We start from the raw sequence: 25,542 nt of genomic DNA on the forward strand, positions 1-25,542 counted from the left end.
ATGTTAAGGATATCCAGACAAATAAAATTTTACTTCGGGGTCCCAGTCATAAAGGATTGTATCCAGTACCAACCCATCCCAACAAATCTCAATCACAAGCATTTTCAGCTTTCAACAACAATCAAGATGCAAACAAATGGCATAACAGACTAGGTCATCCCAACCATAAAACCATGGCAACCATCTCTACTACAAATAAACATCTCCACATACCAATATTATATGTACCATGTATTGCATATAGTCTAGCCAAATCTCATAAACTCAAATTTTCTACTTCCACTTCAAGAGCCAAACTACCTCTAGAGTTAATTCATTCGGATGTATGGGGCCCTGCCCTAGTCCTCTCAAACCAAGGTTTAAAATACTATGTCCTTTTCATAGATGATTACTCAAGTTTTGTATGGATATTTCCCATGTATTGCAAATCTGAAGTGCCCCCTATATTTCTTGCTTTTCACACCATGATAGAAAAATAATTACCATACAAACTAAAACAATTCCGATCAGATGGGGGGACATAATTTATGAACCGTACAATGCAACAACACTTCCAAAAACATGGCATTATACACCAAGTTTCATGCCCATACACGCCTGAACAGAACATAATTACAGAAAGAAAACACAGACACCTCATTGAAACAACCAAAACTTTACTACAAACAGCCTTTGTGCCACCACAATACTGGCCTGATGCGGTTCTCACCGCATCTTACCTCATCAACAGACTTCCTTCACAAACAAACCAAAACAAAACTCCACTACATTTGCTATACAAAAAATCTCCAAACTATTCACACATAAAGACATTCGGATATGCTTGCTACCAATGGATTCCACCACAAAACAGACACAAATTAGCCCCCAAAGCCACCCCATCTATTCTCCTGGGATACTCTTCCTCCCACAAAGGATTCAAGTGTCTCAACATTGCAAAAAAACGTATTACCATCTCCAAACACATTACATTTCACAAAACCAAAATTCCCTTCCACCAAACACCACCAAATACAACCCAACCAATTCCCATAACCACAAATCCCATGCTTTTAACACCTACTACTCCCACAAACAAAAAGACTACCTCTCACCAACAAGAACCATAGACCACAACAAATCATCAAATTATACTTGTCAAAATTCCTACCCAACAACAACAACAAATCATATCAACACACCAACTATAATACCACCACCATCAGTACACTCAATGATCATATGACTCAAGACAGGTTCCCTCAAACCAAAAATCATATTCAACCTATTACATCAACACAATCAGAAAACAAATACGAAATTCAATATCCCCAGACATATCAAGAGGAATCTCAACACACGAAATGGACTTAAACCATGGACATTGAATTATGTGCTTTACAGAAATAAGAAGCATGGATACTAGTTCCACCACCATCCAACACATCAATTCTTGGTTGCAAATGGACATATAAAACAAAATTACATTCCAATGGCTCAATTGCAAGACAAAAAAGTCAGGCTGGTAGCTCAGGGTCACAAACAATAATATGGAATAAACTACCTGGAAACATTCAGTCCCATTACAAAATTCCCCACTATCAGAGTATTACTCATAGTGGCATTGAATAAAGCCTGGGAAATTCATCAACTAGATGTAGCGAATGCATTCTTATATGGGAAACTGACGGATACAATATACATGAAACAACCTCAGGGTTATGAAGATAAACAAAATCCAGGATATGTTTGTCTTCTTCAAAAGGCTATATACAGGTTAAAATAAGCTTCCAGACAGTGGTTCAACACTTTTTCAAATTTCTTACAACAACTTGGATTCTCTCCAAGTAAAGCAGACCCGTCTCTTCTTGTTCTCTCTCAAGGAAAATTGCAAATTTATCTACTTACGTATGTGGCTGACATATTAATGACTAGTAACAACAATTCTCTCATCTCAAACATCATCACACAATTGCATAATCAATTTTCAATGAAGCATCTTGGTACCACTAACAACTTCCTTGGCATAAACATAACAAAATAGGACACTTCATTATTTTTTTCTCAAAAATAATACTCACAGTCCATTCTCAACATTGCAGGACTTAGTCTCTGCAAGCCTCTCGCCAATCCTTCAAGCACAAAACGCCCACAAAACATACAACTAGACCCAATACTTAATAACCCCTATACATATAGACAACTTACATGATCCGTACAATACCTCACACTAACTAGACCAGACATAGCATACCATGTAAATTTGCTTTGTCAACACATGCACGACCCAAATCACAGCATGCATATCTCCTCAAAAGACTTCTGAGATACATAAAAGGAACGCTTGACTTTGGAATACCAATTCTTTCGGGACAACTACAACTACAATCTTATTCAGACGCAGACTAGGCAAGCGACATAGAGACAAGAAAGTTGACATCTGGATATTGTTCTTTCTTAGGAAACACACTCATATCATGGAGAGTAAAGAAACAACATACCTTAGCCAGATCATCAACAGAAGATGAATACAGGGCATTAGCAGCAGCCATCATAGACATCTTATGGCTGCGTCGGCTACTTCAAGACTTCAACATACCTATAATGGGCCTGATGAATCTTCACTATGATAACACCTCAATGATCGCTTTGGCCAACAACCTAATATTTCACGCACGGACGAAGCACATCGAGATAGATCACCATTTCATTAGACATCAACTCAACTCAAACATCATCAAGCTACAAAAGATAGACATACAGCAACATATGGTGGACATTCTCTAAGCCAAGCTCAGTGTTCGCGAGGAACCCTAAGCTTGAGGGGGATAAAAGAAACGAACGAATACAACTGCAATTCATGCAACATATCACATGCTAGAGTTAACCACAGCCACATAACACAAGTGTATTTACATCCACATATTTAGAATAGGAAAATCTATAAATAGGACATGTACACATGATATTAGAATCAGAGAAGTAAAAACATTTTCCAGCTCACTATCCACTTTCTTGTCGTTTTCTTTAAGCAGCCTTCAAACAAATTTTAATCCAACAGCTGATATTAAAACCCTTTGAAACCCCTTAGTTTAACGGTTCATATCTGATTTACATGCAACATTTGATGTTCATTTCAGCCATCAGATTAGAAATTATCTGATTTGAAGATATATGCAAATGTTAGACAAATTGATCTTGTATTTAAACTAAATCTAGAAAGTTAATTTAATTTGAATGAGATATTATTAAATATTTTATTATATTATATACACTCATTAATTTCATATTCATACCTTAATTAAAATGTACTTAATTGAATTTATTTAATTAATTAGAAAATATTTTATATATATTTGAAAATAATTATAAAAATAATAAAAGAAATAAGGATCTCAATCTCTCTCCTCGACATGCATCAAACGGTGTCTAATTCAAGCGCGAATGGACTCATTTGAAAGATCTCGACGATCCAGATGCACCGCATAATCCATTTTGCATAACGAGGTCCCGATCAAAAGATCACATGCACGGAACAAATATGTGCGATAAAGGCTCAAATACACATCTAATCATCTTTAACATGATGACACATATTTTAAGACATGATAATATGCAATGTGTGATCAAAAGGAATAAATTCTAAATTTAATAATGAATTGAGATAAAAATGTGCAATTTGATCATTCATCTGACACAATAGTGCAACATAAAGGCAAGTTTATTAAGCTACAAAAAGGTCATGCAAGTGACCAATGCCAAAAAGGATGTCAACAACCTCCAACGGCCTTTCCAGCTCACCCCAACTCAGTCCCTGGCCAGTGGCGACTGAAACCAATGGGAATTTGCCTCCAGTGGTCCCCCCATCCTCGAGCTCTACCCAAAGGCTTCCCAAGCCTTGGCTCATCGGCTTCAAGATCACAGACCTCTGAGGGAGTGTCCCATGCCACCTGGAAGCTATATGGTCGTCCACCTGCCTCATCATGGCCATTTGAGCTCACGGGAGGCATTTAAATAAGGAAACTCGATCCATACGTCCCCATTCGCACCCAACATTTCAAAACTCCTCCCTATAGCTCTCTGAGAAATCCAATAGTATTCCCCCAGCTTCCCAGCCTCTTCCATCCATCTATTCGAGCGAGCTCCAACGAAACCAGTCCAAATCCCGCTCGAAGTCTTTGCCTTCTTCTCCTCAAGCTTCATGATAAAAAAACCATTCATTGGGGCTTTCTATACGGTGAGAATTCCTTCCCAAGCTCTTAGTTAGCTAGTGTCGGTCAAGTGTTAGAGAAACTTTTGATCCAATGCAATCCCAACATTGGTTTGAAAGTTCTCACCGTCTTGATCCTCCTTGTGAATTTTTGTGAGAGTTCGCCGACGAGATCTATCGGATCACACCGGAGAACATGAATGGCTTCGGGTTTGTGCGGGAGGTTGAAGACGTAATCCAATCAACGGTTCAGATTAAATCCCACAGTTTTGGAGCCCATTTTAATCATGATCGCTCGATCAACCATCCAACGGTTGTAATCAATTCCACATTTACACAGTCATATGTAATGATTGACTGACCAATCGGGTGGTGCCTACATGTAAAGCGTCGGCTAACTGTGTAAATTCGGTTTTAATTTTACAGGAAATTCATAGAACTTTAGAAAATCATATCTCTCAATCCACTTGGTGGATTTAGGTGTTCTTAAGCTTGTTGGAAATATCTCATGAAGATATTCAAAATCCCTATGATCCTAAGCCAAAATTGTCCCTGTGTGGATACTACTTTCCATTTGAATACTTAAACTATTATTACATTTGTGTGTTTAATTGAATTCACTATGGCTTGGGACTTTGGGAGAGTGAATTTGGGCATGTCTTAGATATGTCCAAATTTTCTCTCTTCTGTTTCATGTGTTTAAGGGATGCTTGACTCAATCTAAGCTTAGGGGTTATGGTTTGATCCCTAAGTTCATATTGGTCTTGTGATTTTTCCAATGAGATTTATGATTTGGATTATGTTGTGTTAATTATGCTTGGTCTAAGGAGTTTAGAGCCACTAAATGCACCCCAATTCAAGCCTAGGGTAGTAGCCTATGAATTTTCTAAGGTGACCTAGGGGATACCTTGGGTGGTTTGGTTAGCCACCTTAGAGAGTTCCATTTGGGCCCAAATTCATGGTATTTGGACAATAAGATTAGGTGGTCTCATGGTTCATATTTCATCAGAATTCGTGCTTATTTGGTCCACCAATTAAGATCCCCAAAATCCCCCTTTAGATTTGACCTAGAACCTTAATTGATTCATTAATAAATCATTTTAAATCCTAAAAATCTATTTAAGTCCTCTAACTAACCCTAATTGAACCCTCAACTCATGAAAAATAAAAAACCTATCATATAACCCATAATTTCATTTTTATTTAATTTTTAAGTAAAATTAATAATTAATTCAATTAATTGAATTAATTATTTAAAATTTCTAATAACTTCCCAAATTCTTGGGAGCACACCCTTTGGTCATTCTTGACCTTTCGGTGTGATCCCAAGGGGTTTGGGGTTGATTTGAGTCTAAATAAAAAATTCCCTTAATTATGATAATTTTAAAAATTCCAAAAAATACAAAATATTGAAAAATCATTAATAATTATAAAAAAATTCAATTTAATCAAATAAAAAACCATTCAACTCTAATTAAAATCTAGTATTTTCTAAAAATGTCAAAACCCCAAAATCAAGACAAAGTCAAAAAGTTAACTTTCTGGTCAACCTTTGTTCAAATTTAGGCCCAAACATAAAAAAAAAAATCATAAATTTTTAGAAAAAACTCCAAATTAACCAAACTAATAATCTAATTGCTCATCTTAGGGTCTAATATTTATTAAAAATGTGAACCCTTCAAAATCAACTTTAATTTAAAAAGTCAACTTTTAACCTCTTAATTAATGTAGTTATATAATTCAAATAATTACAAAAATTCAATAATTCATTTTAAATTTCAGAAAACTCTATTTTGATTAATAAAACCCGTAACCAACATTCGAATACACAACAACCACTCCAAATATGAAATTTTTAGGATGGACTACTCTGGGCTGCGGGGCTAAATATCCTAAAGAGGCATGATTTCTTAAGCCTAGTGGCACAACGCCAAGAATAAATTCAATGTAGTGTAGAACTTTAAAATTAGGTAACTCTTAATTATTTAACTAAACTAAAATCTTTAAACAAACTACATCAACCAGGTTTTTAGGATGGACTATTCCGGGCTACAGGGCTATGGGTCTTAAGGAGACCTAGTTCCTCAAGCCTAATGGCACAACACCATGAATCAGTTGATAAAAAATATAAATTAATTTAACATTTAAAATTAATAATTAATCAAATTAATTAAGATTCACTAATCCTTTAAATTTTTAACTAATTAAACTCATTCAATCAATCAATCCTTAAAATATACCCTAAGTTAAGCTTTATCACATTAACACTTAATTTCAAACATAAATCTTTTCTTCAATCTCTAACAAACCCAAACATTAGAAAACTTAAATAAACAACCTATTTTAGGATCTACCCCAATCACTTTAGATGGTTTGCTATGACAACCAATTCTAGTATAGACTATGTTAGTGTTTACTTTATCGCTATATACTAGATTTTTCAAGATTTCATTGAATGTTAAGATTGAAATTATTTAATGTGTTTATTTACTTTTACTTTATTCTGTGAATTAATGTGATGGGCGATAGTTTACCTTTAGGTTATGATTGATATGGTTGCTCACTTAGTTTTTTATAGGTGGTTATGCTCGTGTAGGGAAATAAAAGGAGGCTAAAAAATTAAAACTTTGATTGAGTTATTTAAAGAACGTCGACTTAGTGATAACATGTTCACTTGGGATGTCCAGAAGGATGAATTTGATAGATTGTTAATTTTTTTTGGGGTTGATGGAATTGGTAAGATAGATTATGATTACTTTGGTGATGTGGTAATTTTTGATACAAGTTATAGGCTTAATAAGTATAATTTGGTATGTGCACCATTTGTCGGGATTAACAATCATTGGCAAAACATTTTGCTTGGGTGGCCTTCTTGTCTGAAGAGACAATTGAATCATTTACATGGCTGTTTACAACTTTTATGCGAATGATGGGTGATAAACATCCAAAAATAATATATACAGATCAAGACCAAGCAATGGCTAAGGTCATAGAAGTTGCACTACCTCACAGTCGCCATAGACTGTGTCAATGGCATATCCATAAAAAGGCTCCATCAAAAGTATCGTGATACAATACCAACAACAAAGTCAAAGGCCTCTCTTCCATAAGTGTTTGAGCAAATGCGACTCTGAGGAGGAGTTTGAGAATACATGGGCTGAATTGATCATACAAGGGAACCTCCAAGATCATGTTTGGTTGCAGGATCTTTATAGGATAAGGAATAAGTGGTCGATAACCTTCAATAAGAATTGTTTTAGCATGAACATTATATCCACACAGCGTAGCGAGTCTACTAATAATGTGTGTCATGGCATTTCTAAGCCCACAAGTTCTATAATTGATTGCTTTTTGGGCTTAGAGAATGTCATGAGGAATTGGCGGCGGAATGAACAGGATGAGGATTATAGATACAGCTAGTTTGAAATAGAACCTGTAATAAAAAACTGCTCAATATTAAAGCAAGCTGCTCGATTTTATTCAAAGAAATTATATTGTGAAGAGTTGTGTCGGGGTCAGTGGGCAATCGAGGTAGGATTCTATTATGCTAGTGCCACTGGGTGACCGATGTGAGATTTTATTATGCTGGTGCTAGTGGACGACCAAGGTGGAATTCTGTTATGCTAGCACTAGTGGGCGATCGATATGAGATTTTGTTACCAAAGTGCTATTATGTCATATCCAATGTGCTACCGAAGTGGGATTCTGTTATGCCGACGCCAGTGGACAACCGAGGTGAGATTCAGTTATGCTGGTGGAATTATGTTACTGAAGTGTTGTTATGTCGGAGCTAATGGGCTACCAAGGTGAGATTTTATTATGAACTATTTGCTTATAATATAGTTCAATTCAATATTTATTTAATTGTATTTAATTTTAGTACATTGTTCAACACAGTGTTCTCATAGCTATTGATTTCTATTTCAAGCTACAATAGCCTATCAAGCAATGCTAGCTCATCCACGCTTTTGCTTTTATGTTTTATTTTCAGGCCCAGGGAAAGGTAAAGAGTAAGCTGAGTAATTTAGATAGCAGGATCTGATTTGTCTTGGAGGTATATTTTGGTTAGTTTTTATTTTTGTAGGTTTGACTTTTATTTTTTTTATGCTCTCTATTGTCAAGCACTGTTATAGATATATTTGAAATTATATATGGTTTGGATGATATATAGAAAATTATGTTGAGATTTAGTAGACTTTCACTTTATATTGTAATTCAATAGTGACTCTATGTAGTGTATAAATTAGAAGTTTTATTTCAGTACTTCTCCAATCAGATCTTGCGGTCAATCTTGCCATAATCGGACATGGTATGAACTATGTGATACCCGATCACATAAAGTCAGGTTGTGACAGTATATGAGCTATTGATGGAACACATTTGGATTCTCGTATTTTGAGTGTTAAAAATGTGGCTTTTATAGGACGGCGTGGTTCAATGACATAAAATATTATGATAGTTTGTGACTTCAATATGTGTTTCACTTTTATCATGTTAGGGTAAGAGAGTAATGGGCATGATAGTTGTAGTTTTAAATTTCCTATATGTAATCAAGAACATCAATTTTTTATGCCACTATCAAGTAAATAGGTAACTTGTCATAATCAACCACTTTACTTATCCTTTAACTAAATAATGTGCAATTGCAAATAGATAAATATTATCTTGAGGATGGGGGTTTTTGAAGCTTTTTTTGATACAAAGTATTGTTTTCCTGATTTTTAAAAGGAATTAAGTCAATCGATATGTATGATACAAAAATATTTAACAAGCGATGCTCTTAACTACGAGGTGTGATTGAGAGATCATTTGATGTTTGGAAGAGGAAGTATATTCTCACATATTCATTCAAGAGGAAAATAAAAATGGTGATGGCTATAATACATACGTCTCCATTCCACTTGAGATGATCCATAATTCAATATTTATGATAGGGATTAATTATATATACCTCTCAAAACTTATGAATATCAAATTGGCCAATTATTATTTAAGAGCAAAGAAGATGTAACAAATCATGAGGCCCGAGATGGTGAAGATATTGAGGAGATGATATAATTATGAGAGCACATCATATTTATATTGATTAACGGGATGAATTAGAAATTGCATTTCTACACAAACTTCATTAAATCCAATTTTCATATTTTTTACTAGTTTTTTTTAGTGTAATTACTTTAAATCATGACATGTATTTAGATTGATCATTTTTCATATCATAAAACTACTTGCATGCATATGTTTCATTCTAATTTCAAATGGGTCAAATATGTGTGTTTCTTTATCTTTTATGGATCCAAAGTCCAAACACAATATTATTTGAGCTTCCATAAAGTTTTGATACAGGTTCACTTGAATCTTGACATTTTTGCAATCATAGCCTATACAATGGAGATTATAATGGCTTGGAATTCTCTCCAAATTTGATAGATATTGTTTTCTCATTTAATAAACTGATATGATTGGAACTAACCTTGGCACCAAGATGAAGGCTTATGGTGTTATTTTCATGTGGGGTATATTACTATTTATGTATCATTGGAAGCTCTTTTGACAAGTTTCCTTATGTAGCATCCAGGATGGATGCATTTCTAACATATAATATATTTGTAAATAATTTTTTTTTATGCCCAATGAGCTTATCAATATAAATTGGTCTTATATAGCTGCAGCAAAACAATTGATATCTACATTCCCAAACAAAACATATGGCCTTCTTTACAATAACTTTAGAAAGTAGCTTTCTCCATAACTGTCACAACCTAACTTGACTAGGATATGTCCTATCATGTTGAGTTATGATAGACAAATCTCAAAATCTAGTTTTAGAATATTTTAAGTTTTCTTCTAATATTCATTTTAAATAAATAACGTACCACAAAGCTACTAAAATATTCATATACTAAAAATAAACTCATCCACAAAATTTTTTCATTTCATCATAATATATAAACTATATTACATGGCTATAAATCAACAAGCTCATTCCCTTTTTTAAATTTTAAAAATCATAAGCAAAATCACAGTGAGCTACAATAGCTTAGTAAAGCACACAAATTGATTTAAAAGTTTAAATTCTTTTATTAAATATTTTACTAAATACTTAAAAGCAATTAAATACAGTCTAAATAATTACTATATTAAGAAAGGTAGTAAGACCATAACAGTTATATAATTATTTAAATAATGATACTGAGTAGATAAATAAATTAAAATTTATTTCATATAGCACCTCATATCACAAAGCAATTCACATTATATATCCCTATCCAAGATATAATCTTAAAGGATTCTAGCCACTTATGATTCTTTTTTATGATTATAATATCAGAACATACTCGTACAAATCAGAACATAGCTTATAACTACAAGAACATGATTTTCTAGCCACAAAAATATTCCCAGACATAAACATAATTTTAAAAAAATATGGCTCCTTATATCTCCTGGCAGATATAATTTAACCATATATACACATATTTTATCACATTATAACAGATAAAGCATGATTGAACATGTGTCAAAATTGGATAGTTTTCTATAACGATGGGAAACATAAATTCCTATCAAGTTAAAATTAGATAAAAATATCATATTTTTAAAAAATGATATAGCTGTTATGTGACCTATCTCGAGGTGAGCAAATTTCTCAATTAAGCTAACTAGCAAAAATGACTACACGTCCTCCAACACCAATTTTATTTTTCTCTCTTATAATTCTTCTCCTTCCAACTCTCTGTGTGTGCAAAACGAAAAGTGTAACCATTTTAATAAGTGTTTTAGTGAGTTTGGATTTTTTTATAATAAATTAATATAAATGTATAAATGTAATTATTCAAATTATTTAATTTTAGTATAAAATCCTTATATATTCTTTTATATCTTGAAATCTAAGGATAAAAAATTACAAAAAAAAAAATTATACATTAGTTAAATATGACTAAAATACTCTAACAAAATTGATTTGCAAAACTGATACCTAACAATCCCAAAAACTCCACTTGTGCATACAAGTGCAAATTTCTTAAAGAATTACAACAAAGCCAAAAAATTAGAGAAAAACTAATGAAATTAAAGCATAATAATATCTATATTATGATGAAGATGGTTTATGATTTAAACTTGTAATGACTCTTAAAATAATTTTTGACTGTTATAGGCCAAAATATATCTATTAAAATTTTGGGATTATTGCAATCTACCCACTTTAAAAAAATATCATCCTTGACCTTTTAAAGCTTAGATATCACATCACATGACCAAATCACGATACAACTGTCTCATCTCAGACTCATTTTTTCAAATAGCTTCTCTTTCAGTTCTACTTTTTCACTAAACTTTAACGATTAGAATTTCTTTCTTTCTTATCTTTCTAATATCATATAGCTCAAATTCAAACATACCTCTATATCTTCAACATATATTTTATTATTAAAATCAGATATACATTTCCTTAAAAGTGATAAGTGGAACACAATGAATCTCAAACATGTGATCTGACAACTATAACTTATAGGCACCTTTCCCAATCCTTTCAACCATTTCAAATGTTACAACATATCTTGGACTCAACTTTTAATTGAGTCCATCTTTTAAAAAAGTATGATAATTATATGAAGAAATAATAAAAATCATTAATATAATAGTTAAAAAATGACTAAAATCTTTATCTTAAATTTGAATAATGCTTGAATTATTTGATTGAGATTATGTATTTTCCTTAAAAAAATTGTATTTTTATACATTGTAATATGAATTTAAATATTATTTTAAAGTATATTAATTTTAGTGAATAATAATAAAGTCTTATAAATAAGATTAAAATAACTATAATCTAGAATTTGTTTATCTCCACACATACCCATTAGTTCAAACATTTAATTCATAAAATTTAAAAAATTAATTATAAAGAAGATGAAAGATAAAAAATAATAAAATATTAATCTTAACAAAATTAGAGAAGTAAAAAAAACCTTATAGTATAGATCAACTCTAATTATTGAAAACAAATAAATTAATTTTTCTTCATTTTATTTGCAAGCTCATAATTTTTTATTTTATAATGATATTTCTTTGATTGTAAAATATATATTTTTAGAGCTTTGTATTTAAAAAATTCAGAATATTTTAATCAAATTATATATATATATATATTTCCGGCTTTCGGCGTTCTTCCAGCCTTGTGCCCAATTATCTGTAAAATCCTGTCGCCATGGCTTGCGCTGCGTTTCCAACGCTCACTCTCTCTCTGCTCCGACCTCGAGGCTTGGAAGGAGGCCAAGCCACTCGTGCCTCACCGTGGCCATTACTCGCCGGCTTGGACTCCCGTAACCAGCCTACAGACCTCTCTGAAGTGTCTTCACGCAGGAACTTTGATCGCAAGAGCTGGAGCCGGAGAGCAATTAGGGCAGAATTTCCACCGGAGGAAAGAGAGCCAATGGTTCCGCCCTATAATGTGCTTATCACCGGCTCTACCAAAGGCAGGTAGCACTTGTCATTTTATTTTATGTTTTAGTCCTGGTCACGAGATTAGTTATTATTTTATACTGATTTTGTTTATAATTCGTTGATGAGTTACCTATTGTATTGTACGAACGATTGAAAAAGGAAAAAAATAATTTTTTTTGGGAATAATGAGGGAAGAGCGCCAGAGCCCATTTCATTGCCATAAAATTGTTACCAGATGCAAAAGCCTACTTACAACCCCAGAAAATGGAAAAAGAGACTAAACGAGCTGCAATACAAAAAATTAGCAATGCTCAAAACTTTTAAAAAGCAACCTAAGGAGAAGATTCAAAACCCACAACAGTGGAAGGGGATCATTCTTAGAGACTAAACTCATAAAAAGAGGTAGATATCATAGAAAAGATTTTAGATTCAGTATTGAAAAATTGGCCGCATAAAAGATCAAAATGTCAAAGACAAGAACAGAAGGTTCCCTTGGTTTCCTGGCAGGGCGAAGACCATACAGAGGAAACAAACAAAACCTGTCGAGGTGGCTAAAATCATCTTCCAGAAGCAAAAGACCACTAGTCATCTTAGAGAAAACAATCCCTGATAAGATCTGCATTTTTCCAACAGGTTTAATGAGCTGAAGAATCGTATGAATGCTTTTGAATGAATTGCCAAATTTCCTAGCATTCCTTTCCCTACGGATATAGTAAACACATCATTTAATACTCAGCAAGAATATATATATATATATATATATATATATATATATATATATATTAAACACCTGCAAAAAAGCAAAAGAAGAAACACAAAGAAGATGAGCAGAGTATTTGCTATGGAGTAATTAGTTTATGTATTTCTCCATACTAATCCAGTGATACAAGATAGAGTGTATATGTAAGTAAATAATAGATAGGTTGTTAGAAAGGAATCATAATTTGTTTTTGATAGAGAGAGTGGAGCAGTCTTTAATGGCTGAGGTAGATGGAGTACGATATGCTATATAGAACTTGCAGTTCATTGGACTGTCGTGTTAACAGGCTCCCTAAAATTAAGTATCCTAATGTTTGATAGTCAATTTGTTGCGTAGATTGCTGAACTGAGTTGTTGAAAGTGGCTTCGTTAGTATGTCTCCTAGTTGATTAATGGAGCTAATGTGAAAAACTTCAATTTCTTTGTTCTTGATGTGGTTGCTGATGAAGTGGTAGTTGATTTCTATGTGTTTGGTTCTGGCGTGGAAAACTGGGTTGTTTGCAAGGGCCAATGTCGATATGTTATCGCAATATATAGGAGTGTGTTGTTGTTGTGTGACTTGAAAATCTACGACCAAACGGCTGAGCCAAAGCACATCTGAGGCGGCGGAGGAGAGGGTGCGGTATTCAGCTTCGGTGGAGGATTTTGCCACTATTTCTTGTTTCTTCACATGCCAAGAGATGATGTTATTGCTGAGATATGTACAAAAACAAGAAATTGATTTCCTATCTGAGCAATCCGCTGCCCACTCAGCATTCGTATAGGTGCGAAGTGTGAGATCGCTCGGGAGAAGTGGGATGCCAAAGTGTTGGGTGCCTGTGATGTAGCGAAGAAGTTGCTTAAGGGCTTGATAGTCACTGTTGATGGGGTTATGCATATGTTGTTTGTGGAAAAAGCTGTCAGGTTTGGTGATGGTAAGATATTATAAGGAGCTGGCTAATTGACGGTATAAGGTGGGATTGGTATAAAGCTCAGTTTGGGATTGGGTTTGGGACGGTTTTAATGACATGGGTGTTAAAGCCAGTTTGCAGGAATTAAAACCAGATGAGTCCAGTGTAGCTTTGGCGTAATGTGTTTGATGGAGAAACATGCCTGCTGAGGTGCGGTTTACCTTAATTCCGAGGAATAAAGAGACTTGCCCGAGCTGTTTAAGGGAAAAGGCACCTTGTAGTTAAGAAAGCAGTTGTTGTATGGAGTCTTGGTGTTTACCGGTGAGCAAGATGTCGTCGACGTATATCAAGATGTATATTTGGATGTCCGAATGATTGTAAATGAGTAATGATGGGTCGAACTTGCTGAACTGGAAGCCAAATCTGAGAAGAAAATATGTGAGCTTTTGGAACCACTGGCGTGAAGATTGTTTGAGGATTGAAATAGTGAAAACTTTTATGTTGGGTTGGGTTACATGATGTGGACTCTTAGGGAAAGGGAGCTTGTGGCTTTTTTCTACTTTACATGAATGACACATAAACGAAAGAGAGGAATTACATAAAGAAGGAATAAACTTAGATAAAATGGACATCATGCGGTGGTGAGGATGTCCTAGCCGAGCGTGCTAGGTAGGGGTTGATGCAAGTGTTGAGTGGAATGCAGAGGCAGTGGGATCTGTTGATGTGCGAAGTGGGTATAGACCGTCATGGATGCAGCCACGGAGCAAAATTCTGTGATCCTGAAGATCCTTGATAATGAGACCATTTGCATCAAATGAAATATAAAAGTTATTATTGGATGTTAGTTTAGAAATAGATAGGAGGTTGTGAGATAGAGAGGGAATGTGAAGAAGGTTATGAAGATGGTTCTTAAAATTTGAATCAAGGAGGGGAAGTATTCCTTGGCAGCTGTGATGGATGGGTAAGGAAGAGCCGTTGGCGATTGAGATGGAGTAGGGTCTGTGATATGGATTTGATTGTTGTAGATTATGAGCGTTAGAGGTGAGATGAGTGGATGCGCCCTAGTCGAGAACCCATTCTGTTGTAGTAGATGACTGAGGCAGAGATATTAATGCTTGCTAATTCGAGGATGGAGGAGGGGCATACTGTAAGTTGCATCTATATATGCCAACAGAATAAAGTGGTTTGTTTTGCTGCAAATCGACAGATAGGTCATTGCATGAAAGAACTGGTTGCGGGTAGAGGTTGACTGGATGGTTGTGCTAGTTTGGATGGAGATCCTCGTCCACGGTTTGATCGAAATGGGAATGGTTTGCCTCTATTCAAGTTGATGCAGGAGATGTAGAATGCCTGGTTGTCGTGGGGAGGATTTATATCTTTATGTATTTCAGTTTGTAGATGAATTTCTTCATTGCAGAGGAGGGACTACAAAACGTTGAGGCTTATTAGATGGAGCGAAGTTCGGATCACTGTTTTGAACGAACTGTAAGAAGGTGGCAGTCCATTGAGGATATAGAGGATAATGTCCTCTGTGTTGATGTGTGATCTGACAGCTATAATATAATCAACTAGTGTCTTGATCTAAGAAAGATACTAAGCAATAGATTGGTCTCATATCTGAATGTGGTGGAGTTTGTTCTTTAGTTGAATTACTCTCAATCCGTTTGTTGGCCAAAGACGATTTTTCAGAGTTGTCCAAATCTCATGAGTAGTATTGAGATGAAGAACGTATAGCAGAATTGAGGGGGTGATGGTGGAAATAAAGCATAAACAAGGTTTTGATCAATTAAATGCCAAAGGTAATGTTTTGTACTGGTGGAGTTCTGTGAGGTTCCGGTGGGCAAGTTTGTTGTCCTATGAGATAACCCTCAAATATGTTAGCTAAAATAGTTTATGGATTTGGATACACCAGATTGCATAATTTTCGGTGGTTAACTGGATCTTTACGATGAGTTTGAGGTTGGACAAAAGAAATTTTAGAGGAGGTACGGTAACTCTGTGTGGTCGGTGAAGATGAATCTTGTTCTGCCATTAGGAACAGTAGAGAGGAGCAATGACGCTAGGTCTTTGATACCATGAGAAAACACCTGCAGAAAAGCAAAAGAAGAAACACAGAGAAGAAGAGCATAGTATTTTCTGTGGAGTAATTAGTTTCTGTATTTCTCCATACTAATCTAGCGATACAAGATGGAGTGATATGTAAGAAAACAGTAGACATGTAGTTGGAAAGGAATCATAATTTGTTTTTGACAGAGAGAGTGGAGCAGTCCTTAATGGCTGAGTTAGATGGAGTAAGATATGCTATATAGAACCTGCAGTTCATTGGACTGTCGTGTTAACATTAACAAGGTGTTAAAAAGAGGGATATCACTACGTAGAATCTGAAATGAGAAATCACATTGGAAAAAGAGGTGCGAGATATTCTCCAAATATGAATGGCACAAAACTTACAACAGAGAAGCTAAAATATTCCTTGCAACAAGCACATCTGCTGTTTTGAAGGCCCTAGAAAGAGCCAACTAAGAGAACACTGAGAATCTAAGTGCATATTTGTTGTGCCAGATACTTTTAGCCCTAGGAATCAATTCAATACCATGAACCAAAAAGTAATAAAAATCCCTCATGCTAGGCTTCTGACAGCCCAACCATAAAACCTGCTGTCTGTTGCTATTCATAATAGAAATTTTCTCACAGAGGAGCTGAAACCAGCAATCAGGCAAGTCCCATCTTCCATTAGTAATAATATTTGAAAAAACTAGGTTAGCAAGAACATATATTGGCGATTGAGCGCTGTTAAAGTAATTTATCATTGAAGTGCCAGCAATCCACGGATCCTAGAGGGCAGGTAAGTTGCAGTTAGCATATATTTGCAGGCTAAGATTAGGTTTCATAATTTTAGCAATTGCTTTTAGAGCTTTCCAGACCTTAGAGGCTGTAGTGGAGATAAGCTTCCTTAAAGAAGAATATTTGAATTTTCGTCATGAAGCAAGTAGGGAGTCATTTGTAAGGAATCTCCATATCAGAGCTTAATTGTAAACAAAAATTAAATCATTCAAAGCAGGAATATCAAGTCCACCATATCGTAAGGGTCTATAACGTAATTTTCCAAGTGATCAAATGTAATTTTTGGTAGTAGCATCTCATGAAATAAGAACCTGGCACTAATTTAATTAAGGAACTTAATGCAAAATTTAGGTATAACACATCCTCTGATCCAATAGGCTATGGTGTTCTAGATTGTAAATCTAAGGAACTTTATTTCCCAGCAAAAGAAAGTGACTTTGCTCTCCAACTATCAATAAGCTTGGAAACTTTATTCAAAAGCGGTTATATATCTGAAATATGTATTCTTCTAGTGGCCATCGGTATACCCAGATGCATAAGGGTGTTAGTAATGTTTGTAATATTTAAAATGCTACTAAAAGGGCCTTGATTAGGTGTGAGTTTTGAAAACAGAATGGAGCTTTTGTTTAGGTTAGTAGAAAGCCCAGAAGAACTTTTGAAGAGTTGCAGGATGTCTCTTAATGCATTTAAATTGTTTTGGTTGGCTAAGCTAAAAACAAGCAAGTTGTCGACATACAACAGATGAGAGATCTGATTTATCCCCATACTAATACCAGAGAATTTCCCACTATAAATAAAGCTCTAAAAAATATTATAAAGGCCATCATAGTAATACAAAATAGATACCTGGAGAGTGGATAGCCTTGTCGCATGCCAGAAGATTATTGGAAAAAACCGTCAAGATCCCCAATGCTGCAAATCAAGAAATACACATTATCCATACAGGCTTTAATTCAACCAATAAACATTGAAGGGAAGCCTTTTTGCTCAAGCCTTTGCAAAACATAAGATCCAGTACTAAATCAAAAGCTTTGTAGATGTTGAATTTTGCAAAAAAAAGATGCTGTCTTTTAGATTGAGGGAATTCTGATGACAGCTTACAAGCTAAAAGGATGTTATCTGTGGAGAGCCTCTTGTCAATAAAACCAGCTAGGGAGTTATGGATGATATGAGGCATTATGAGTTTGATTCTAGAGCTTAAAATTTTAGCAATGATTTTATAGAAGGTGTTACATGGGGATATAATTCTATAGTTAGACTATGCCAGTAAATTGATGAAATGACTGTAGAAACATTCTCCTTTTATTTTTAGGTTATATGACCATTTCCTAGGCAATTGAATACCTTTTTTCCCCAAGCTGAGTGTAAGTTGGATGGTAAGTAAGGTGTCTTGTATTCAAATAGAACAATTGACTTTAGTGACCTTAGCACCCTAAATAAAAATGAAGATTTTTATTTTTATCGATGTTTTAGTAAAATCGTAGTTAGAGAGGCTTTATAGAAAATGAAGTGTGGAAAGACTGTTGGACTTGATGATATCCAATAGAGTTGTGGAAATGCTCAGGAGATAGAATGAATTTATTGGCTTACGAAAATTTTTAATATTATTTTGAAAACTAAAAAGATGTCAAATGAGTGGAGGAGTGTGTTGATTTTTATTTTTAAAAATAAAGTTGATGCACAAGAGTGTGTGAATTATATATGAATTAAGTTAATATTTCATACTTTAAACCTATGGGAGAGAGTTATTGAGCAAAGGTTACGACTTAATACTAATGTTTCTCAAAATTAATATAGATTCATGCCGGGTAAGATCTACTATGGAAGCTATACATTTATTAAGAGATTTGATGGAGAAGTATATAGAGAATAAGAAGGATCTATATATGATATTTAGTGATATAGATAGAAGTTATGATAAAGTTCCAAGAGAAGTGCTATGGAGAGTTTTAGAAAATAAATGGGTTAATAATGTTTATACTCAAGCTCATATCATTTTGCTGTAGTCATGGATGTTCTTACTAGACATGTGCAAGAGGATGTACCCTAGTGTATGCTTTTTGCTGATGATATTCTTCTTGTTGACAAGACTAGAGAGGGACTTAAAGGTAAACTTGAATTATAGAGATCAACCTTAGAATCTAAAGGCTTTCATTTGAGTGGATCTAAAACTAAATACATAGTTTAATTTTAGTAGTAATAGATCTAGTAGGGGGATCGTGACTTTGGGCGATCAAGTCATTAATAAGAGGACACATCTTAGATATCTTGAGTCTATTATCCATAGTGATGGTGAAATAGATGGGCATATTATTAGTAGAATTCAAGTTGGATGGTTGAAGTAGAAGATTACATCAGGCATGTTGTGTGGTAGAAAAATACCCCTCAAACTTAAAATGAAAATTCTATAAGATGGTGGCGTGACCTGTAATGCTTTATGATGTTGAATGCAGGCCATTAAAAGACAAACATAAAATTAAGTGTTGCAGAGATGAGGATGCTCAAGTGGGTGAGTGATTTTACTCTTAGAGATAGACTACGAAACAAGCATATATGTGAAAAGGTTGGAGAAGTGATGGACCGACCGATTTGGGAGGTAATTATAAAGTTTCCTAATCAAGAGGGAGCTATTTAGGAAGTTTCTTAATCAAAGGGGAATTGCTTGAGAAAGTTTTAATTACAATTGTGAGAGGATTATTTAGGGTAATAAATCTAATTTGAATTCAAAATCTAAGAGAGAAATATTTAAGAAAAGGGAGGAAGAATCAAGGGGGGAATTGTTTTGGAAAGTTTTAATTATAATTGGGAGGGAATTATTTAGGGCAAGATATCTAATTTGAATTTAAAATCTAAGAGGGAATTATTTAGGTAAAGGGAGGAGGAATCAAGGGGAATTGTTTAGGAAAGTTTTAATTACAATTAAGAGGGAATTATTTAGGGCAAGAGATCTGATTTGAATTCAAATATGAGAGAATTATTTAGGGAAAATGAGATGATTTATGAGGGAATTAGTAGAGTCTATTTAAGGCTAACAATAGGGTAATTTCAGGATCATGTTTTGAGTTTGCTAAAATTAGAATTTCTTAAGTTGTAAGGGCTCTAGCCGTTGGCTAGGGATTTGGGAGAGCCAGATGTTCCTCTTCAATCAAATATATCTTGTTTTCTTTTTCAGATTTCTTGCAATAAAAAGAGTTTTGGTTGTTCTTTCTAATTTCTTATTGCCGTTCATTGATTTTGAGAAAATTGCATCCACTTCCCATCAAATAGCTCCAATGGAAGATAAGATTAGAGAGAATCGCCTTTCATGGTTTGGTCACATAAAACTGATACGGGAGAGGGCAGCAGGCCGGTCCATCAAGAGCTAGACTAACAGGGTGGAAAGGACAAAGGATTCAGCCCCCTTGTGGGGCCCATTAAATCAATCATTACATATATGAGAAGAGGAATTAAGGAAGGGATTAATTAGGAATGATTTTCTAATTGAAATTCAAATTGGAGAGGAAAATATATTAGGAAAGAGGGGCTAATTTAGTGTGGGCTCCGAAAATTCGCGCCCTAGCCTCTCTTCGACCCCTTTATTTTCTGTGGCGGTCGAGGGGAGTTTTAACAAGTTTAGATTACATGGTAAATTTTCAGAAGACAGATTGAGTTTTAAATAAGACATTACCCGGAGATTTCATCCTCATTTTACGAGGACTTTATTAGGGGTGTCAATATTTGACACGACCCAAAAAACCGATCCAAACTCGACCCGAAAATTCTGGGTTTGGGTCAACCCATTTGGAAAATGGGTCGGGTTTGGATTTCAAAAATTGACCTGTTTGAAAAATTGGGTCGAGTCCGGGTTAACCATCTAACTCGAAGCTGACCTAGATCTTATATGACTCCCCCGCCCAGGCACAGTCCCTCGCCTCCGCCAACCCGCCTCCACTCGTGTAGGCGTAGTCCTGCAGGCTTAGGGTTTGCTTTTCCTCTTCTCCTGTTGTTCATACCTAATTGACTTCGCCTGCTTCGCTCTTGTGAGGTGAAGTTTTGAACGAGTCGATAAAACTCCACCTCCTTCGACGAAATTCCTTCTTGTCAGGTCAAAAGTCATGACAGCTTGCCATTATGTTGTTGGATCAGAAGTAACGACGATGACGGGAGGGACTAGGGGGCTCTCTCATTGCGAAGGTAACCAATAAAAGACTTCTTTGCCTCCTTCGACGACGTTCCTTCCTATCTGGGCGGAAGTCACTAGTCGAGTCAGCTCACTGTTCTTTTGTTGGATCGAAAGTAACAACAGCGTTGGGAGGGAGGGAGCTCATTGTGAAGGTAACCATTTTCTCCCATTCACGTGCTTCTTTGGCCAAATCTTGCAGACTCGCATCATGGTTTCATGTCAGGTTGGGTCTGGGTTGAAATTTCTGACCTGTCTACAAAAATGGGTCGAGTTCTGGTCAGGTCAAATAGTAGCAGGTCAAAATCGGGTTTGATCAAAACTCAACCCGCAACCCGATTTTGACACCCCTAGACTTGATTTGAGGTCAGGTTTCTTATAGGTGCTAGCCCCTATAGTTAATTACCCCTCCCCTCCCCCCCTCCACTCCCACCCCCACCGATAATAAGAAAAAACTTTCGATTAAGGATAGTCGTTGAATAAATACATGGTATACATAATATAGTGGTAGAAGAATTATATATTAAAAATTAAAATTAATCATCGCACACTTAAAACTGATGATGGGGGAATGACAATGAACTTGATCAAGATCTCATGGTTTCATTGTTCTGGGTCATCGTGGTCCCTTGTCTACTTAGTTAGAGGAGGTAATCGACCCAACCTGACCGAAGGATCCTTGTCGGCAGCCATGGGTTACTTTGTCCAAGGGTATCTTGTAGATTTTGAGTGAATGTTTGCTTAAGGGGATAGATTTGAGCCCACCTTAGCTAATAGAAAGGCTTTGTGCCCTATCAATTATATCCTATTGATTCATTACTAAAAAATTTAGAGCCATTGGGGAACATATGTGCTTTGGCCATGACCTTAATTTAGTGATATCATTTGACGGCAAAACCCCCTGGTTAGAGGGCTCCGGCCATAACTGTTTACTTGTAGAGTTGTAGTGTCATTTGGCAATAGGAAAATCGATTAGAGGATACGTGTCACGTCCTTACTAGTAAGAGATGGTTTGAGAATGAATCCTAGTGATACTTTCGACTGGATATTCGCTCTTTATGAGCTGAAGTGATTTTTAAACTTATCCACCCCAACAAACTGTTGTAGAGGGTGGATGAATTTTTGCTTTAAGTGTTTGAGGTATTTGTTTCAATTTTAAATATTAATATTTTGATAAACGTTGAGCTTTAAAGTTTGGTAAATCTTTAAGAGTTGACCCCTCCGGTTATGTAATCAACGTGGCTATCATCAGAAATTTTGGGTAATCTCATTTCATTATTTGAACCTTGTCGGCTCTATTAAATTGCTAACAGAGGATTGTGTTCAACTTGTAATTTTTAGACTTGGTGTATAGATATCAGAACCCAGGGTATTCATTTTAATATATGAATTTTTTTTATAAGAGACCTTGAAGGCTTAATGATGGGGACATCACAGCTTGGAAAGTCTATCAGAGGCGCGGCCGTCGATCTACGGCCACAATCATGCCAATATATTTTTAAGTCATCATATGTATTTGTTTTTATTTACTGATGTTTGTATTTGCTTTTAGCTATTTTTCCTTTTACCCCTTACTTAAGGGTGGTCATGTGTAAGCCTAAAGGGCATCATTGTCTTTTGTTTTTGAGTCCATTTTATGAGGCTATATATAACCATTATATTCTCTTTTCATGATTAATGAATGAATAATAAAATTTTTTACGCTGGTGAATTCTTGTGAGAGCTTGAGAGAGTTTGGGAGAGAAATCCCTTGGAGAGGGAATTGCATCACCCACCAGCTTGGAAGAGTCTGGGCTCGTGGCTACTTCTTTGTATCTCGTATTCTCTTTTTTTTTCCCTCAACCCTTTCCCACCACCGCGAGCTACCTCACCCCAAGACGCCGACTCTTCAAAACCTCCACCGTCGGCCAACTCCCCACCCCACCACTAGCCCACTTCCCCATTAAGCCGTCGACCAACCTAGTTGGTTTCCTTGATTGGGTGATCCATCCAACCCCTCCACCTCCACCAAACCCTACATAGCCGCCGATTTCACCCCTCTCCATTGCCACCAATTTCCTAATTTCCACATGAATACTTTCCTTTCTTGCTTAGCTTCTCTTTGGAAAGTTATTTAATTTCAATCATTCAATTCAAATTTGAATATTTTCCTAAAATAGAATCCTATTTTAGAAAAGTTTCTAAAAATCAAATCTAAATTGAATTTAAATTAGATTGGAATTAAATCTAGTTCATTTAATTGGTGGATCCTACTTAAGCAAGCCTTAATACACTTGTTTAATTCCCCAAACCTCCCCGTATGCTGGCGGCCCCCTCTTTGATTCCTACGGAATTATTTTCAAAAGGCTAGCTCCCATCTTGGAAACAATTCAAACCCTCTCTCTCTTGGCCGCCCCACCCCTTTTCTAATTCCTCCCAAAATCTCTCCAAACAAAAGGGATTAATTAGAGAAACAATTGCTTGATTTCCCTCTACCTCTTTTCTCCTAAAATCTTAACCTTGTTCTCTCTCCACACCCTTATCCTTGGCCGGCCACATCTCTTCCTCTTTCCCTCTTGAATTTCTAGACAAACTCCCTCTCAATAGGAGTCTTCAAGGGAAGCAACGACGATCATCTTCAAAATTACAACTCTTCGGAACCAATGAATGGCCGATCCCGATCTTGATTCCATATTCATTTACAACGAGCAAGGCAACGTCGACATTCTCCGGTCAACCTTCTTCGACGTCAACCCGGAAGTCAACAACTCATTCGAAGAGTATTTGGACCGCACAATCTTCACACTATCCGAAGCAATCGAAGAACAACTTGCCAACGTTTAGTGGCAAATTATTTTCGGACCTCGACAAGTTTAAACTTCTTCCCCTATTCATTTATCTTCTTAATCCGCTAACCTTGTAGGTGGTAATTTAATTGCAAGGTTTCGTGCTTCACTCTCTGCCTCCTCTTAGTAAACGTAGGATTTGAGTTTGTTTTCTATGTTGCTTATCTCAATGTTAGATTAGGGATTTTATTGAATAAGCTACTTGATTTGCATCTTGTTGAATTTCTAAATTAATTTGGTGATTTAAGTTCATAGCTTGTGATTTTGCCTAAGCGTAGCTACCCTTCATTCGTTTTCTATTGTCGTTTAGTGGATCATAGTTTTAATTATTTTTCTCTTATCTTAAACGTGCAATTTCTTATTACATTCATCTATAGCATACTTAGTTCTGCATCACCTAATATGAACATGTAAAATCAAATACTCCGGTTGGCGGTACGACCGTGTATTTGTTCGACGGTTTAAGTTGTGTCAACTTTGGTCAATTCAAAGAGGAGGATCAGACTTGAATTTAAATTTATTTTTTGATCTGCGCAACATCCTCTGATGTCATGAATGTAAATACATCACGTTTATCAGGGCCCATGAGGGTACGTGCTTTTGAGTGTATTTCGCATAATGTATTTATATGGTGGCTATACATATGTAATGCAGTGGATGTGTATGACATATCTACGTATTCATATACAAACTTACATATTCATTTGCATATTGCTATACTTGCAAATGTATTTGTATGTTTGCATGTATACATATTTATTAACATATGCATTTGTGCACTGCTTTTCATGCTTACGTGATGTTTTTTTGTATGTTTCATGGTGGTTTAATGCTTAATGTATCGTATAGTGTATTTGCATGTTGGCATAATGTGCTACTATGATAGTACATTTTTGCATGTTGGATGGTGTGTTTACATAATTCATTTTGCATGTTGCAGAGTATATATTCACAGTGTGTTTGCATGTTAGATATATGTGTATTATATCTATATGTAACTTAATGCATAATGCATTTTCGGATAACATGCACTCATGATGCATTTGTATTGTATACTTGTAGGCCTTCCAAAGTGTTTGCATAATGTGTATGCATATTCTAAATGCATTAGTATATATTTCAATACACACTATCGGGATATTATGTGTTTCCCAAGATAATGGCACACTTCTTAAGGCAACAATACATCTCTCAGGGCTGTTATACACTTCTTGAGGCTATTATATACTTATCAAAGCAGTGGTATGTCCCTTGAGACAATGCATTTAAATTTAGTGAATTATATTATGGTGCATGAGGAGGGCCTTCAAAACATTTAACTATAATCAATTGCATTGGTGATTATCATTTGAAAAATGTGCAAGATTCCATTTAAGAGCCTATCAAACGCCTTTTGTCCGCTTGTACGGGTGTTGTGTATTCGGCGAC

At 35.3% G+C, this 25,542-nt stretch overlaps 1 protein-coding gene across 6 annotated transcripts in view; it reads left to right on the forward strand.

The window, feature by feature from the left end:
• Positions 1-12,353: 12,353 nt before the first annotated feature.
• The window catches only part of LOC110098193 (chlorophyll(ide) b reductase NOL, chloroplastic), a 30,843-nt gene continuing 17,654 nt past the window's right edge, over positions 12,354-25,542 (forward strand). For all 6 annotated transcript variants that reach the window (XR_002303317.2, XR_002303318.2, XM_020824932.2 and 3 more), the window contains exon 1: positions 12,354-12,669. Coding sequence is in view for 4 of the 6 variants with exons in the window: in XM_020824932.2 (XP_020680591.1) it covers positions 12,402-12,669 (268 nt within the window). In the remaining 2 variants the exon portion in view is untranslated. The remainder of the gene's footprint in view (positions 12,670-25,542) is intronic.

This window comes from Dendrobium catenatum, unplaced genomic scaffold (assembly GCF_001605985.2).
Source record: "Dendrobium catenatum unplaced genomic scaffold, ASM160598v2 fragScaff_scaffold_1592, whole genome shotgun sequence".
NCBI lineage: Eukaryota > Viridiplantae > Streptophyta > Magnoliopsida > Asparagales > Orchidaceae > Dendrobium > Dendrobium catenatum.